The sequence below is a fragment of the Rhineura floridana genome, chromosome 8 (genome assembly GCF_030035675.1).
Source record: "Rhineura floridana isolate rRhiFlo1 chromosome 8, rRhiFlo1.hap2, whole genome shotgun sequence".
NCBI lineage: Eukaryota > Metazoa > Chordata > Lepidosauria > Squamata > Rhineuridae > Rhineura > Rhineura floridana.
The window spans coordinates 134,130,618-134,150,206 of record NC_084487.1 but is presented as its reverse complement, the minus strand read 5'-3'; the positions used below and the strand labels follow the sequence as shown (position 1 = coordinate 134,150,206).

The following is a 19,589-nucleotide window of genomic DNA, read 5'->3' as shown; positions in this document are numbered from 1 at the left end:
ATCCCACCTCCAGGCATGCCTGGATGAAACTAAATATCTGGATCCATTTCAGTCTGACTTTAGCCTTGGTTATAGCACTGAAAATGCCTTGGTCACCCTGGTTGCTGACACTAGGAGTCCCACCGTTTGTTCTTCTGGATCTCTCGGTGGCTTTTGATACTACTTCCCATGGTATCCTTCTGGAGCAGCTTGGGGAGGTAGGGGTTGTCGACACTGCACTTCAGTGGTTCTGTTTCTATCTCCAGGAATGTTTCCATACATAGTTGTGAGAAGCTACTATTTGACAGCATGGAAGCTTTCCTGTGGTGCCCTGCAAGGTTCCATTCTGTCCCCCATGCTATTTAACACCAGAAGCCACTGGGAATTGTCATCAGGAGTTTTGCAGTGAAGTGCAATGAATATGTGGATGACAGCTCCCTCTCTATTCCACCTGAATTGGGAGAGGAGGTTGAGATGTTAGCCCAGTGATGGGCTGGATGTGGGCCAATAAACTGAAACTGAATCATGAAAAGACAGAGGTGTTTTAGGTTCCAGGTTCTTGGGTGCAAGAGACAGGTAGATGGCCTGTTGTAGATGGGGTTGTGCTCCCCTGGAAGGAGTACGTTTGTAGCTTGGGGGTATTCCTGAATCCAACATTGTCACTTGAGGCCAGCAGACCTTGGTAGCTAGGAGTGCCTATTTCCAGCTCTAGCTTGTTTGCCAGCTACAATCCCTTTTGGACAGAAACAACTTGGCCACAGTACTCCATGCTCTGGTAACTTCCAAACAGGACCACTGCAACACTCTCTACATGGGACTACCCTTGAAGACAACTCAATCTTCAACTAGTCCAAAACGCAGCAGCCATATTACCAGGAATCCTTTTCAAACTCACATAGCCCCTGTTCTAAAGGAGTTCCATTAGTTGCCAGTTCCATTTGTTGCCAGTTCCAGGCCCAATTTAAGGTGCTTATGCTTGTGTATAAAGGCCTAAATGACTCAAGCCCCAAATATCTGAGACTGCCTCCTTCCTTACAGACCTCTTGGGTGTTAAGAACAGCTGAGTGGGCCTTCTTGGCAATTCCACCACCTTCAGAAGTTTTGGAGGAAAAGCATTCTCTGTGACAGCCTCTGAGTTGTGGAATTCCCTCCCCACAGAAGTGCTTTATAGTTTTCAGTGAATGCTAAAGACACCCTTCTTTACCCTGGCCTTTGGCACTTGAGATGTATGCTTTCAGGACCCACCCTATTCTTGTGAATGTAATTTGTTTTAAGAATATTTGTACTGTACCCAGTGTATTTTGAAAAAAAGAACAGAGATATGATTTTACAGCAGTATTTCAGCAACTTATTCAGAATGGATGGCAAGAAAATATTTGGGATAGAGGTAATTCCCATCAGACTCTTACTATATGACTATGGCTTTGACAGCAAGATTATTATGGAATACTGATAATGGAAGATTGGATATTGAAATTACTGGACTTAACAAGACTACTGAAGATGGAAGATGGAAAATGGAACTAATAGAGATAATAGAACAATGGCTACTGAAATTACTGAACCTAACAGATTCTGATGTGATGGATTAATTGAAATGTTTATTTTGACTATGGTTATGACAATAAGATTATCATAATTAGTAATGAGATGGATTAATCGATATGCTTATCTGGAAAAAAAAAATTGATAGATATATTTCTTAAAGAATTGAAACCTCTCTTTGACTTTTTGTGGAAAGAATAAAGTAATGTTTATGAGATTTGATGATTAAGTAAGATAACTACTGGAGGAAAGTGATTTTATAATATGACTTAAGAGACAGGATTGCTATATATTATAGACTTATAACTGATTTGATCTTTGACAAATGGGAAGTCAATATTTTACTCTTTATTTTTTATTTTTGTTTTTTTTTTCTTTTTTTCTTTTTGTTTAACTATTTTTGATTTTGTTTTTTGTCTTTGAATGTTTTATGATTTTGTCTTGTATGTTTTATGAAAATCTGAATAAAAATTATTGAAAAAAAAAAAAAGAATATTTGTACTGTATTTTCAACACATGAGTGTCTAAACTCATCCTGGGCCCTGCTGGTGAAGCGCGGGCAATAACAATAAATCTTACCAAAGATTCCAAGTTAATACAATTTTTAAAGGTTACCTGTACTTCTGCAGAGAATTACTTAGATAATAAGCAGGGGTGGCAGTTAAATGCTTATAAAATAACTGAAGTGGCAGCTTCGTACATTGGGTGGGGAACCTCAGGCCCAGGGGGTGTGCCAAATACGGCCCTCCAGGCCTCTCTATCTCTGAGCTCTCCCCAGGCCACACCCACTCTCCTCCCATGACACCCCTCACCGGCCCTGTTTCACATGCTTGAGTGTTTTTGTTGCCTGGCTGGAATATGTCCTTAAACTGCGATAATGCCTCTTGCTTGCCTAGATGAAGGACAGAGAAGAATGTGTGTACCTACAAATGTAACATTTGCTTTAACTGCTTCTCCCACTTTTGATTCTGGCCCCACCCACCACCGGCATGTGTTCCTGAGAAGGCTGGCCAGAAGAATGCAGCCTTGGACTGAAACAGGTTCTCCACCTCTGCTATACATACTTATCTGGAAGTAAGTCCTATTGACCTTAACAGAGCTTATTTCTGAAGACAGATGTATAGGATTGCACTACAAAGCAGGCAGATTCAAAAGAATAAAATTCTGGGAATTAGATTGTAAGACCTTCAATGGAAAAGCAGTCTACAAGTTTCTATTTAAAACATTGTGCACAACTTCAATTTAGGATCATCAATGTGGATAATTGTAAATGGACAGTGCTTGACTTGGAGCAGGGAGGCAATGGTTCAAATCCTTGCCCAGCTCAGTAGCAGAGCTTAGGCTAGTCACTATTTCTGGACCTGACCTATCTGTGAGGTCACTGTAAGGATAAAACAGGAATAATCTCTATGTATGTCCCCCCCCCCCAATTAAGATATTCAGTATAGTCCCATCAACTTTTGACGGTTTAATAGCTGCAATTGTTAACCAATGCTGGGATTGGATCAAGACCAGTTATAAGGATCAAAGCCTGGTAGACAAGTCACAACCCTTCTGCTCAGTGTTGCAATTCTGATATTTCAGAAATCCATTGTATAAATTCTGCAGAATGTCTGTGTACTGAAAGTACCATGACTCGACAGAACTTGGTAGAAATCACCACAAATCACTATGATATAAGTGGAGGAGAAAGCAAAACTTGATTTCTGAAGGATTTGTCCTCTGCTGATCTGGAGTGCTTGGCTCAATACTTTTAAAATTTCTACAAACAAAGGGCATATATCAAACACAGATACACACTGAGCAGTGAACTGGCACCTTATTTTGAAAGTTTACAACAGGATGACACAGAACAATTTCATCTGCCTATCATACACCTGAATGAAACAAACGGCACTAGTATAATAAAGGTTACATGATTTATATAGGGATTTAACTTGGTATGTATAGATTTCTTCAAAAATGAGGTCAAACAGACTGGTTAGTCTGAAAAGCTGTAGAAGTCGATTACATGTTTGTAACAGGCGTGGCTGGTTTTGCTTCCTCAAGCTCAGCTTCCAACCAGCGGAACTTGCGGTGACGCCGCAGAACTTCAATTGCTTTCTGTTCTATGGGAGTTGAGACAATACCCAAATCCTCCAATCCAGGAAGATCAGGGAACCTCATGTCTGTGGTGTGGAACTTTAAATAGAAAACAAAAAATAAGTCAAAGATGAGTCATCATATAAATTCATCTCTCACACAGCTGCATCTTTACAAATCAAGCTGATAGTTTTAACCAAAGAAGGTTAGAGAGAAAGTGGCTCTTGGCCTTTAAGCATGCCCACATGGCATTTGTTTTTCATCAACAGCCAACCTCCAACCCCATGACATATAATATTTGTAATTGAAAATCTCCTGTTTTTAAATTGACTTGCAACATGGCCTGCAAGGCTGGTATTTTAATTTTTTGTGTGGGTTTGGGGACCTCAAAGTGTTCCTTAGTAGTTTCACAGGAAACAGTATGAAATACAAAGTCAACTTTTTAACTTTAGCTAACTACAAAACAGACAATTATATTTTGACAACTTTAACATCTGTCTCTCATACCTGGCCTAAGATAAGAGTGTTGGATATATTAGCAAACATCTGTTTGGATTCTAAATTCCCATCTGTGAATAGAGCAGTTCACGTTAACAAAATATGGCTCTGGTTTTCCTTCCCCTTGCACCCACCAAAAGCTGCTCCCAGGTGTTGGGAGGTCATTGAGAATGGAGGAGGGCTCTTGCAGATGAAGGTGAGCTGGTGGAAACTGGTGTGTCGCAAGGGCTTCTATGAACAGCAATGTGGGCTAGATAAAGACGCAAGAGTAGCTGGCAACAACTTTTCCACGCAGAACGGTCATTCTCTAAGACAAAGTGGCGTCTTAGTACTGCTAAGAAAGGAAATAGTGAACCAAACCTACAAGCATGCTGAACGCTTACTCAGAAGCAGAAGGCACAATGAAGGGAACACAAAAGCAACAACTCGACACACCAGAAGAAGACTGGGTAACAAAGCACACAGTGAACATTCTTCTCCACCAGACAATTCCACTGCTATATCCTTGACATGTCAGAGTAAGAGCAGCAGCAAAATATTTGGACAACATGATAATATATTTTTAAATAAAAATGAACATCTTTAACTGTATGAATGTAATACAGTATTCACAGGCAAGAAGAGGTGATGAGACACTAGTAATAAAAGGAAAGCAAGCATCCCCCTGCTCCACCACGCTTTGATTGCCACACTGCACTCCTGATATTTTATAGCAATGGCACAAACAAAACCTTGATAAAAAAATACTCTGAGCATGTATAAGTCTTACATTTTAAATTCACTTAACACATCATTGGTTTTGCTCACTTCCTGCTTTGGACCAGTCAACAACTCTCAGCCTAACCTGCTTGACGTGGCTGTTGCAATGATACAGAAGTAGGCATAAATGGCTGCAAAAAAAGGACTTAATGCTTGTATTACAGGGATCAAATTTAACTTCCTTTAACCAATGATGCATCTTTATGCTATAAGGGTCATGTTTTTCTGGGTTCCCCTGCAAATTAGTATCGTTCCAAGGTTTCAACCAATCTTAATTTGCCCTTATTAATGCATATTTACTGAAATGCACAAGTCCCACTTGTGTTCAATTGTGTTTACTCCCAGATTGATGGGCATAGGGGATTGATACTGACCCTCTCACTATGAAACGCTTCTGGCCCTTCCTCACAACAAGGACTAGACTGCAATTCAGTACATCCACTTTAATGGGCTTACTCTCAGGTAAGTTAAATGAAAAGAGACTTACTATTGAGTAGACACATATACCATTGTTTATGAGTTTATACAGTGAATTCTTGATGAGTGCCTGGACTTTAGCTGCTGCAGATGTGTGCATGTGTTCTTTAATATCCACCTGTACTTATTGTGTAGAAGCACTTGCAGAACCTGACTTTTAGGGAATACCTGCTTTCAGACAAACCCACCACAGGATAGATCATCCTGGTTGTTAGGGGGAAAGGGCAATAGAAAACAAGGGAAAATGATGTCTTTAGAACTAGAGATTCCAAGGACCAGAAAATGAGGCAGAAGCAGGAAAAAACCTGCCCTAAAAGGGAGTGAGAAACAGCAGTTTTTTAAGACTCCCAGGATTCCCGGCAGCACATCAGGCGAGCCGGCCAGCTGGCCACCCACCCGGTGTTGGTTACAGGAAAAACAACTCACTCATCAATCATTGCTCTGACATTGCTCATTTGCTAAAAACACTGGGAGGTGGGAGCAGCCATGCCAACTTATCTCACAGAAACAGCTTAGAAAGGTGAGTGCACATTTTGCTTAGTAACTTCTTCTTAGGATGGCTAAAGACTTGCTTTTTAAACAACAGAATCTCAGAGTCAATGCCCACTGCTGACTTTGGATCTAGTACATCAGTACACTCATGTATCTACCCTTCAGCGGCCCTGAACACACCCAATAGTCTGGACCAGCCTTTCCCAATCAAATGCTCATCAGACATTCTGGACTACAGGCATCATCCCTGGCCATTTTTCATGCTGGCTAGTGTCGTTGTCAGAAACATCTGGAGGGCACAAAGTTAGGGAAAGCTAGTCTGGAAGAAAGACACCATTGCCTTCCCACCCCCTGCAAATAAGAAGTTTCCTTTAAGTAGGACATATTTCAAAATCTTAAGTGATTTGTTGCAAACAGAGAATGTCACAATCATGCTGATAAGATAGGTATATCATGTTAGGACACTAAAAACATCCAGAGCTCCTTCACCCCTAAAAATAACACAAAGGACAAACATAGATCAACTTCTTCTGTATTTAGATATGTTTTGTTATATTGATTATCATTTTGGTATTTTGTATTAATTGCATTTTGTTTTGTTCGTAATCATCTTAGGAGTCCCTGAGGAAGAAAAAGCAGGTTATAAGCAATAAATGAAATGAAAATGAAAGCAATCTTGGACCTACCCGGTCCACTTTGTCTCTTGTTGTCCATGGTTCGAATGGATTTGTCTCAAATAATCTTGCAAGCAAGCTGTAATTCAACATGGCACAAAAATTAATATTGTTGCTGAATATATACAAACTTCAAATTTTTCTTCTCTTCCCAGATAACAAAACACCACTGCTATGCTGTCTTTGATGTGCCATGATGTCCTGCTGCCTGATATGGCCACAAATACAACACTTCTGAAGACCCCCCCCTCCTGGCACATGGCCTGATTGAACCATCAGTCCCCACTGAGACATGTTGGGAAGGAGGCGGAAGGAGAAGCTGTATTCTCTGCTGCCTCCTAAACTGGAGTTGGACTCTTGGGAGCTCCAATTCAATCCAAACAACAAGCTCACTATGTACAGTTAGCCTGGGAGGGTGGAACAGCCCCTCCACCAGAGAAGAAGTTTGGAATTGCCTCCAGCTACATGCTCCAGAGAAGATACCATCCCAAGGATGAAGAATGCCCTCTGGACAAATCCACTTTTAAAAATTCAGGGTAGGAGTATTACTTCTCTAAATATGTTAGAGAAAAAATAACTAAAAGCTCTCGGAAGAGCTTTCTTGTTCTCAATTCAGAGGTAGAGATGGGATCCTCTTCTGGCTCCTAATCCAAATCAATTCCTGTGGACCAGCAGACCATTGCATCCCATGACTGCTTGTTTCTACCAATTTATTTATTAATCTGATCAGATTTGATCACGCACGCACACACAGCCCAGCTGAAACAAACCCCACCTGTACATCAATGAAGGTGCTGGAGAGAGCCGAAGGACTGCAGAGAAGCCTCAAGCATGCTCTCCAAGTCAACAGGTAAAGGGAAGAAGCCGCCTGTTGTCAACCCGACTCCCGAGAAGAGGGAAGGAAAAATTACTGGCTTGCCTCCGGAAGTAATGGGGCACCATCCTCCTCCACCTGAGAAATCTCTCTCTCTCTCTCTCTCTCTCTCTCTCTCTCTCTCTCTTTGGGGGGGGGTCTATCTGGGAACTTGGATCCAAGTTGGCCTGAAGTGCCCCACAAACTTTTTTCCTCCTGGACTTTTCTGGGGATGCTGCTGGGAACATCTCTGACAGGGCTTTGTGGGCCCCAGTTCCTGTTTTCATGGCAAACTTTCTCCAGGTGGGGAGTGGGCAGAGGAAAGGGGCAAGAAGGAGAGAGACCTTGCCACCAGGCAAAGCAGCTCTGTTGCAAGGGGGGAGGGAGAGGGCAGATGCCCTCTAGACTGAATCTCCACCCCCATTTTGGCTCTGGCTGCAAAGAAGCCACTTGCTGGTCTGCTGCTACACACGTCTCACTATGACTTGAAGAAAGGAAGTGGCAGAGCTGCTGGAGGCAGCACATCCCACAACCCCGCTGTGGTGGGTTACAGGAAAAACAAATGTGCATCCATTGCCAAAACTCTGGTCTTGTGGAAAATCTGCTACGATCTCAGCAACCTGCTCGCTTCGCAATGCAGAGCAAGCATATGCACTATCCAAAATTCCAGTTTCCATTCCGAAATAAAAGAAATCCTCCCCCATCTTTATTCCGGGGTCCAAGGACAAGGCAGTAAAGAAATCCTCTTACTCAGGGCTACCGTCACGTCGAGCAGTGGCTCCTAAACCTTTTTCCCCATCTGAAACTCACTGAGAGTCTTCGCAGACTGCCTGTTGTAGCCACTGTAATGTTCTACACTAAATGCGTCACTTGTTTCTTTTGTATTTTATTGTATTACAATTTGCATTTGATACCATTCAATTTTAATGCAATAAAATACAATATGAGAATAAGAAGCAATAAAAATACAATCAGAAATAAATATAAAGACATAATTAGGCCTCTGCTCCAGCAAACAGAGGTCACTTCCTCAGGTGGCGACTCTTCGTTTAAACTTCAATGTAACCATCTTGCAAGTGATAACACAAAAGACTGCAAGGAATAATTTAACAAAGGCAATGGTCAACAACTAGTTCTACAGGCATATCAAGTTGTCTTAAATATATTTCCCTTCACTGTCATTCTATTTCAAGAGTTAAACACCACTTAAGGCAACTTCTTGGGATTAGATTGATGTAATAGCAGCTACATTACTATTTTTCTAGGGTTCTTAGTTTTAATAAGTCAGATATTCCTACTTTAAAAAAAAGGAAAAGAGTATTTCTTAATTCATTTGGTATTTTCCCTGCAAGAGTTTTAAAAGATTTTTCACTTAAGCAGCTTTTTCCAGTTAGAATGCATACTGGTGCCAAAAAAGGTGATGTTCTTCGAACTAATACCGGGGTGCCAGTTGAGAGGATAAGCACAAAGTTTAAGGAACAACTCCCTAGTTTGGATAGTACACCAGGAAATAGATATTAAACATTAATATTACTATTATTTATTAATCACTGTCCTTGCAAAGCAACCCAAAGCGACTTACAACAATAAGATTAAAACCAATTATAACAAACTCATCAAAACAACAAACACAACACAACCTAAACACAGATCTGTACAAATAAAGACAGCTCTTGCAAGGCCTGCCACGTTAAGAGACTATTTATACCAAAAGCCCTTCAAATGAAGAGCCAAATCACAGGTAAAAAAGAAGTTTCTCCCTGGCGCCTAAAAATAGATAATGATGGCGCCAGGTGTACCTTTTCAGGGAAAGCATTCCCCAAGGGGAGAGCCACCACTGAAAAGGCTTTTCGTGTTGTCACCCTCCACACCTCCCTCAGAAGGGCACACAGAGAACGGCCTCAGACATCCTAAAGAGACTAGATGAATTCTTCCCTCCAACAATCAACAGTTAACGCAGAGTATTTTATTGCCTCAATCCCAAGAATCTGTAGATTTAATTAAATGGGCCGACCCAACACCCCTATCTTCTAAAACAGTGGTTCCCAACCTGGGGGCCGCAAAGTAATCCAGAGGGGGCCGTGAACAGTAAAGAAATGAATTATTTATTAATTTTTTTTAAAGTCTTCACTTCCTCGACACTGTCTGCTTTCCACTGCCGCTGCAGATGACACCTCCCCCTTGCTCCAAACGAGAGGGGAGGCCTTTTCTGAAGCTCCAGAGCGTCTTTCAGGCGCACTAAGGGCAGGCATCTGCCTATAAAATACATGGCAGATGCCAAAGGAGGCTGAGGGTTGAGCTACCAGGAAGAAGAGGGGATTACTATCACTGACTCCCATCTCCTTGCACTGCCGCTACTGGCAACACCCTTACTTAGAGTGAGAGGAGAGGGCTTTTTGTGAAGCAAAAAGAAGCAAGCCTGCAAAGAAAGGCTGCTTTCCCCCTTCCTTCCTGGCAGCCAGCCTGCCTCCCTGGGGGGAGGGGGTCACAATTTTTTTTTCAGCTTATAAAGGGGGTCCCGTGCTCATAAAGGTTGGGAACCACTGTTCTAAAATATTCCAGTTAGAGCCCAACAAGTCAGTGCACTCATCTGTTATATCCCGGCCACTAATTCCCCAGTTTAACGATGATATTTGGGAATTAGATTAGTGTGATCTCTTTACTTCCTCTTCTGCATTGCCACAGATTGAGCAATTACATATTTTGGAGAGATTAAGTAAAGTTGAAACTAAGTTCTGAAGCCTCACTACATTTCATGGAAATTCAGCTAAATTCCATGACAATTCACCACTAGTCTTCGGATACCAGAGTGCTTTCTCCAGTTTGTATAATTAAGAAATCAGAACAGTCTGGGGCATTTAAAACTGTGGCATTCCCTTCTCAGGAGAGTTTGGGAAAGAGATTCAATTCAGCTGAATGACCTATGGATGCTGGGTGTACTAAGTACTGGGTTGCTTTTCAGTTCTCAGAACGTCATGAATTAGGGACCCCCCTCCATTCAAATCCTTCCTCTGGATCCCAAAAGGAACCAATTTTATTAAATAAAAATGGGAGTGTATTTTTGGATAGAGGAGGAGTGCCAGAGGTGTTAAATGTTATGGATTGTTGATGGAAGATTGCCAAGGAGTATTTGCCTGATCTGGTGGCAGCCCAATATAGTGTGTCTTCAGGAGATGTACCACACTGAGAGTTGGGTGTGTCTCCTGCAACACAGGGTTTTGGGTGAACAATTCACTGCTTCAAGGTCAACCAAGTCAAGCGTTGTGACTGTGATTTTTGATGCCGTTTTTCCATTTCAGGTGGTGAAAGTTGAACAGGGATCCAGAGGATCAGTTCATATTTGTGAAGGGGGCCCTTTTGGTAGTTCCACCACCCTCAGAAGCTTGAGAGGGCAGGAAATTCTTTGTGGCAGCCCCTAAGCTGTGAACTCTCTCCCCACTGAGGTGCATTTCGCAACTTCATTGTACCACTTTGGGCGAATGCTGAAGATGCGTCTCTTTACCCTGAGGGCCTTTGACACCTGAGACGTATATTTTAAAGGCCTACCCTATGCTCTGTGATGTTGTTTAGGTTGTTTTTAACTGTTTTCAATTATGTGCTTTAATTATGTGTTCACCTCTGGGTAAAGGGTGGACAATAAATTCTAATAATGATAATTATACGAGGTGAGGAAAAATACTCGCTAAGGAGCATGAGACCTGTTTCAGAGCAAAGGTGTAATTTGAGAGATGCATGGCAGGTGGCAAATCCAATTGATCTGGGATTTATGTTCCGCTTCTTCCACCATCGATCCCTCTCTAGAATCTACAATGTTTTGCTTACAGACCCCCTGACTGAGGGGTTTCTTTTCGACTCTGGCCCTGAGGGCAGTATGAGACCATGCCCCTGCGGTGGTCTCTTTTCAGGTTTTCAGGAGTTCACGGTTTTTTCCAGTATAGCAACTGAACTCATCCCACTTAACACGTCAGAAACATTATTCAATTCTTACAGGAAGCATCAGAGTATTTTGAACTTAACATAGATAGTGGCCCTTCCTAGTCCATTGTCTGGAATCCTATCAAAGGTGTGCTCAGTGAGGTGACAATTAGTGAATCTGCCAAACTGAAAAAACTGGGGGCCCCCGAGGACCTCAATGCAGACTGAAATTTAATAGCTGGAAGAGCACTATAGATAAATGGGATCATTCAGGATATATAGAACTTTGGAGGAAAAGAGGAGATTGCTGGAGGCACTGGAAGTTGAGTCGACTGCCCATTCTTTGAAATATTTGAACCAAAGGTTGTATAAGCATGGTAATAAAAATTAAAAAATTTTGGCTAGTGCCTTAAAACGATGACAAGCCAAACACAGAATTCTTTCCATACAGGTTTAGGAGAGAGGGTGTGGGATCAGTAGGGCATTAGTGCAGCCTTTGCAAAATATTATGCTAATCTCTACTCTTCCACCTGCCCTGAGACATCCAAAATTAAGGTTTTTTTTTTACCAAATTGACATACGGCCTTTCTCAAGGGAGTTCAGGGAACTGTTGAACAGACAGATCTTGGAGGAAGAGATCAAGGCAGTAATTACATAACTGAAACCACACAAGTTTCCTGGTCTGGATGATATGCTTGGGGATTTATATAAATGTTTGAGGGATACCCTTTTTTCATCTGGCAGCCCTCTGGTGCTAGATGAGGAGGATGTTAATTTATTTTAATTTATTTATTATTTGATTTATATCCCTCCCTTCTTCCCAGCAGGAGCCTAGGGATGTTCCTAGTTCCTGGTTGAGGACAAGGATGGTGGTGCTTCCAAAACTGCAAAAAGACCAAGAATTGGTTGAGTCTTATAATCCCATTTCTCTACTCAACCAGGACCAAAAGATATTTATTGCTATTCTGATAAACCAGTTTAATAGATGTACTGGCAATTATATTCATCCTGATCAGGCAGGCTTTGTGCCTGGATGACAGATCTTTGATTCTAGTCATTGTATTCTTAATGCTATCCATCATACCACTTAGCTTTGATCACCTTTGATACTTATAGAGCATTTGATTGTCTGGAGTGATCATATCTCTTCAAATTACTATGTAGGTATGAGGCTGGTGAGAGAGTGGAGTGAGTCATTGCCAAACCGTATAGTCCGATCCAAGCTGCAGTTCGTACAAATAATCTTTGCCTCTTTCTTTACATATAGATACTAGATAGGGCTGTCCCCGTCTCCCCTTTTATTTATGCTCATATCTGTGGGCGAACCCATTCATATGGGATTATGAAGGCCATTTGCAGCTCCTTAGTCTTTTTGCTGATGAGCTGGCTGTTCTTCTTTCATATTCCCAAACAGCCCTTTCACTTGTCAGAAAGGAAATCGATGAATTTGGCTTTGTGGCTGGGCTGTGTATTAATTTTGACAAAGCAAAGGTTATGTTTTGGAATTTGGAGCCAAGGATACAGCTTTTTTTAGGTGGCACTTGGGTATCAAGGTATGCCCGACTTCCTTGACATATTTGGGGATTCGTATTTCATTGAATCTGTCTGGACTATTTAGTATAAATTATGTACCAGCCTTGCAATGCAACTGGTTGGAAAGCCGTACTCAAAGAGTGGTCGTCGGTGGCTCTGCTTCGGACTGGAAGGAGGTCTCAAGTGGAGTGCCACAGGGTTCTGTCCTGGGGCCGATACTCTTCAACATTTTTATCAATGACTTAGATGATGGGGTGGAGGGAAGCCTTATGAAGTTTGCGGATGATACGAAACTGGGAGGGATAGCTAACACAATGGAGGACAGGAATAAAATCCAAAGGGACCTGGATAGACTAGAAAATTGGGCTGAAATAAAATAAAATTCAATAAAGACAAATGCAGGATTCTGCATTTAGGCCACAAAAACAAAATGCACGGGTACAGGATGGGAAATATCCGGCTTAGCAGTAGTGCATGTAAGAAGGACCTTGGAATTGTAGTGGATCGCAAGTTGAACATGACCCAGCAGTGTGATGCTGCGGCAAAAAAGGCAAACACGGTTTTGGGATGCATAAACAGAGCTATAGTTTCCAGGTTGAGGGAAGTAATAGTCCCACTATATTCTGCATTAGTCAGGCCTCATCTGGAATACTGTGTTCAGTTCTGGGCACCTCATTTTAAGAAAGATATAGACAAGTTAGAGCGGGTTCAGAAGAGGGAGACGAGGATGATAGCCGGTATGGAGAACAAGTCTTATGAGGAAAGGTTGAAGGAACTTGGCATGTTCAGTCTGGTGAAGAGAAGGCTGAGGGGCAACATGATTACACTCTTTAAGTACCTGAAGGGCTGTCACATAGAGGAGGGTACAGATTTGTTCTCTGCTGCCCCAGAGGGTAGGACTAGGTCTAATGGTTTTAAGTTGCAGGAGCGTAGATTCAGATTGGACATTAGAAGGAACTTCCTGACAGTAAGGGCAGTTCGGCAATGGAACCGACTGCCTAGGGAGGTGGTGGAATCCCCTTCGCTGGATGTCTTCAAGCAGAGGCTGGACAGCTATCGGCGGGAGATGCTCTAGCTGTGGATTTCCTGCTGTGAGCAGGGGGTTGGACTCGATGGCCTACAAGGCCCCTTCCAACTCTATGATTCTATAAATCTGACTTGAGATCCTGGCGTTCCCTCAATTTATCATTAAGGAGGATTGCTGTTATTAACATAATGGCTCTCCCACAACTGCTTTTCTTGTTCCAAGACCTTCTGATTTTGATCAATGGCAATTAATTTGCAACAGTTTTATTTTGCAAAATATGAGGGCCAGGCTACTGGCCAAATCCCAATCCGTGTGTCTGTGATTTTCTCCATTTGCAACTTATATTCTGATACCTTTCAATTAAGACAGATTCTTCCTATGGATTCTAGTCTTCAGAGCAAGCTTGGACCACTAAGCCCTTCCATCCTATTTCAGCCAACATTTGTGAGAATTCATTGAAGACCGTTCACCGCTGGTGTTATACTCCAGTGTTGCTTGCACACATCCAAGCATCAGAAAATGTCATGTGTGGATGGAAGTGCAATGAGAAAGTGACTCACTGGCACCTCTGAACTTAATCGATGATGTATGTGATAGTGTTATTTTAATAAAAAATTAAAGGAAAAAATAAATATGAACATTGAATGCGGACATATTGCAGATCACCTAAATGAAGCTTGTGGACCACTGGTGGTCTATGGACCACAATTTGAGAATCCTGGACATAGAGCATTAAAAGTCTGGCAGATTCTCTTGGCAGATTTTTGACATGACATCTCTCTAACCCAGAAGAACATTAAGCAGAGCCTGCTGGATCAGGCCAGTGGCCCATCTAGTCCAGCATCCTGTTCTCACAGTGGTCAGCCAGATGCCCATGGGAAGCCTGCACGCAAGACCTGTGCACAAGAGCACCCCCCAGTTTCCAGTAACTGGTATGTTCCAGTAACCCCATCTTCAAATAAATGCAATTATCTCATGGTTCATTCAAAATCTAGGAAGAGATGCTTGAGCTTGGGCCCTGCTTTCAATCACTACACATATGGACAGGTCCTGAGGCCAAGTATCATCTGAGCAGGCCAAATGGAAGTGACACTTCTTGATTTTAAGTGTCAAAAGAAACTTTAGTGTATGGTTCATTTGTTCATTTACACTTGACAATTAATTTCTAGATTATTGTACTGGAAAATAAATTTAATAAGTTATTAAAAATATAGTTATATATGTTTCAATCCCACTGATTTCGGTGGACCTTATAGACTTAACTATGGCTGCATCCAATGACTGCAGAATCTGAAACCACATTTCCCCTTGATGGTTAAGGCTCAAATTATACATTACATTAATGATGTGTAGTTCTTCCCACTGCACCAAAAATAACCTTATAGCAATTGCAACCAAACAGGTGGAGATGGTAAATGGAAAAGGGTATCTTAAAAAGGGTGGCAGTTTAACACTTCCAAAAACCATCCCCCATCTCTGCTTTTGCCTGTGGAAGAAAACAGGTACAACATCTCATACACTCCCCTCCCACCCGAAATTCAGTGCTAGTCCCCAGTTGAACAATGCAGCCCACGCACCTGCTGGTGGTGACAGGTATCAACCGATGCTCACATGCACACACACAGGAGAAAAAAATGAAGCTAACAATGTGTCGTTTGAGCCTGAGAGTTAACTACTTGTCAATCAAGAAAATATTAGACTTACTGATACAGAGGCTGAGGCAAAGGATATGGGAGAAAAGGTCTGTGGAGCACTGCATACATGTACTCTACCAAGTCACGAAGAAGGTATCTGTTAGGTCTGCAAAGAACAAATGAACATTAGTTGTAAATTTGGAAAAAGGGCCTAGGTCTAAAAATGGAGTGGCTAGCATCACCTGGAAAGATAAAATATAGCTGCCTTTGCTTGACAGTCAGGTCCCTAATAAAATTATTAGCCATTACATTATGATAATGAGCAATGAGTGACTTTCACCACAAACACAGGCTTTGGTCTGAAGGCACATGAGGCCAGCACTCTGCTGAAGCTAAGCAGGGTCAGGTCTGGTCAGTGCCTGGATGGGAGACAGCCTGGGAACCATATGGAAGCCGCCTTGGGTTTCTATCATGAGAAGAAAGGTGGGGTATAAATGTAATAAATAAACACACATCTTAATTATATAAAACCTAGGGGCTGCCACCCGCTGCTCACTTCGCATCACTCACCTACTCCACCACCTAACCTTAAGAACACCAACCCCCCCCCATCCCAGGCCCTACCAAACTCCCCTTCCCCTTGGACCTAGCCAAGCCTCCTTCCCTCACTTCTCCAAGTTGCCAAGCCTCCTCCTCCTCCTTACAGTACATGGAAGCCTCCTCTCCTCCCCCGCATACAGGATGCCAAGCCCCCTCCCCCACAGACCTTCTCCTGAAAGCAGGAGAAAAGGGGGCAGCCAAGGCAAACTGCACAGGAACAGATGTCCTAGCCTGTCCCAAACTGTTCCTCCATGGTTAGCCCGGGATGCCCCCACCTTACTTGCCTGTCGCTCGCCATGGCCCCACATCACTGCTGCCTCACTCACTTGGCCCCATCCCCTTGCTCACTCACTTGCTTGCCCACCTCATGCCTGCTGCTACGGAAGGCTGCTGTCACTCTGTGTGGCAACAGCCTAACACAGACAGAGATATAGGAAGACATAGCCAAAAATATGTAACACTCACTCTGGTGCTGCCAGGCCAACAGGGCTTAAACTGACCACAAAATATCTATAACTTATTGAAATAATTTTGGGAGGGAATCAGAATCTTATTTTTTAGATTTTACTTATGGATAAAATCATTCACAGAGACTGAGGTTTCGGCAATTTCTGCCTATTGTACATCAACATCTCCCTCACTTTAGTGATCTAAACCCACATTCCTGGAATCAAGACCCATGGAACTCAACTGGACTTGCTTTTGAATAGATGTGCATTGGACTGCACGATTAGTCTGCTGACACTGAGCAGTGATCAATTATATCTATATTGAGGTAACATTCCTGGCATAAAACAATATCGCACACCAATTCCTCTGCCAGCACAATTCCTTTCAAATATATGGGTCTTTGAAGGGGTGGTCTATGCCGAGGGATTAAACATTTTTTTTTTTTTTTCAATAATTTTTATTCAGATTTTCATAAAACATACAAGACAAAATCATAAAACATTCAAAGACAAAAAACAAAATCAAAAATAGTTAAACAAAAAGAAAAAAAGAAAAAAAAAACAAAAATAAAAAATAAAGAGTAAAATATTGACTTCCCATTTGTCAAAGATCAAATCAGTTATAAGTCTATAATATATAACAATCCTGTCTCTTAAGTCATATTATAAAATCACTTTCCTCCAGTAGTTATCTTACTTAATCATCAAATCTCATAAACATTACTTTATTCTTTCCACAAAAAGTCAAAGAGAGGTTTCAATTCTTTAAGAAATATATCTATCAATTTTTTTTTCCAGATAAGCATATCGATTAATCCATCTCATTACTAATTATGATAATCTTATTGTCATAACCATAGTCAAAATAAACATTTCAATTAATCCATCACATCAGAATCTGTTAGGTTCAGTAATTTCAATAGCCATTGTTCTATTATCTCTAGTAATTCCATTTTCCATCTTCCATCTTCAGTAGTCTTGTTAAGTCCAGTAATTTCAATATCCAATCTTCCATTATCAGTATTCCATAATAATCTTGCTGTCAAAGCCATAGTCATATAGTAAGAGTCTGATGGGAATTACCTCTATCCCAAATATTTTCTTGCCATCCATTCTGAATAGGTTGCTGAAATACTGCTGTAAAATCATATCTCTGTTCTTTTTTTCAAAATACACTGGGTCATCTCTTAAAAGTTTTTCCATTGTCACATGGCTGCAGTTAATTCCATAGATTTTCTCTATATTGGGCTCCATCACATCATTCCAGTCCAGAAGATAGTCCATGCCATTGATAACTTTATCTCTAGAATCTTCATTAATTTCTTCAGAGATAACATTGAGTTCCAAACAATAGATTTTATTTCTAAAGTCCATAGACTCCAAATCTTGTTCCTGTTCCACGTTTGTTCCAATCTCCGGGATCTCCTCTCTCACAGGGACCCCTATTCCAGTCTCCAGGGTCTCCTCTCTCACAGGGACCCCTGTTCCAATCTCCGGGGTCTCCCCTCTCACAGGGACCCCTTCCAGGGTCACCTCTCTCACAGGGACCCTTATATCTTTAATCTCCTGCTTCATTTTACTCAATTCAATTTTCATTATCTCAATCTCATCCATTATTTTCTGAAACATAGTTATTTCCAGATTCTCAGCCACTTTCTTAATTGCCATTTTAAAAGAAAAATATAGGAAAACCACTTCTTATTTCAGCAACAATTGGGTTAATACTCCAAACTTGGTGACATCACAGTATAAACAGAGCAGACAGCCTTGCCGAGGGATTAAACATTTTTGAAGCTTATGACTCTAGTAAAATTATTATCCATTAATTGTGGAAAAAAATAGCTGAACACCCATAATAATCAAAAGGTAAGCACAAAGTGATAACACATCTTAACCAATGCAACTCAGCTGTGCTGTATAGGTTGGTGGTCATTTAAAGCTCAACTTCATATTCAGCGCAGCAAGTTTACCCCCTTCAGACAAAGGAGGAAGAGATGGGGGATTGAATTGTCATGTCTCTGTGCAGTTACCCATCCAACATCTGTATCTATACAGAACAACTATTTGACATTGCTAATCGGCATTATTAAAGCTCACAGGGAAAGAGTGTAGCTCACAGTACTGCATCTTTGGAAGGTGAACAAGTAGGCCTTGTGTTTTGTGACTTTCCCGTCAATATGAATTAAACGGCATTTCTTTCTTCCAGTAATCCTTATTTGTTATTTGAATCTTGTCTCCTCAGAGCCCTGTTATCCTGTTCCAGTCCTTCGGCCTTCCCATGCTTCTCCTGCTCTGTCACCTTTTTTGATTATCATAAATAGGAGTAAAGATGAAGTAATGGTGTTTGGAAATTCTTTTTATCAAGCCCAAAGTTTTAAGTACTTTGAAACTGGGAGACTCTCTGCACAGATTGGACAACACAAAACCTTTGGAGGGATACCAATGGAACAAGCCACAGAAGAAACAATTAATAATGACACACAGCCACCAAGTGGGACAAAAGGCTTCAGTACTTTTAAAGAAGCAGTCATCATATATTACATTACAGCAGACTACAGAACACATGCATTCATTAACTTTGGAAGATTACTGATATTACAAACGGGTTTATCTGGTTCGATTCTGGACCATGTGAGGACATGGTAAGCAGAAGTGGAATACACAGTGGATATGTTCTAAACACGTGGCAAAATGCATTCAGTTCTCAGAAGCAATAATTGTTTAGTTTCTACTGGTTGGCTTGCACCACCAAATGTTGCCAGCACCCTTTTAAATACAAAGAAATGCGAAGCTTACTGAACGTTTCAGGAAGAAAATTGTCAGAGATACCCACACATATAGAGGATGGAACAGTTTGTTCTTACCGTAAACGGCGTTTCTTCATGGGTGACAAGAGATGTCCACGTGGGTAGTGCAGGTCCCTCTACAGCTCAGAGACAGAAACGCTCCAGGAAATGTTTTTTGCTCCTCCCTTGTGGCTGAGGCTCAGTTTTCATTCTTGTAAAGCCCCTATAACAGCCTCAACTTATCAGAGCCAATATAACACAGAAAGAAACACAACAGGTGTTGAGA

The 19,589-nt window shown here is 41.5% G+C and overlaps 1 protein-coding gene across 2 annotated transcripts in view; it reads right to left on the bottom strand.

Moving 5' to 3' along the window:
• Positions 1–3,429: 3,429 nt before the first annotated feature.
• Positions 3,430–19,589, bottom strand: part of NDUFA9 (NADH:ubiquinone oxidoreductase subunit A9) — a 46,832-nt gene continuing 30,672 nt past the window's right edge. For both annotated transcript variants that reach the window (XM_061582606.1, XM_061582605.1), the window contains exons 9-11: positions 15,539–15,634; positions 6,519–6,585; positions 3,430–3,705 (exon numbers count right to left, since the gene is read on the bottom strand). In XM_061582606.1, the coding sequence (XP_061438590.1) occupies positions 3,532–3,705; positions 6,519–6,585; positions 15,539–15,634 (337 nt within the window). In that variant the 3' untranslated portion in view covers positions 3,430–3,531. The remainder of the gene's footprint in view (positions 3,706–6,518; positions 6,586–15,538; positions 15,635–19,589) is intronic.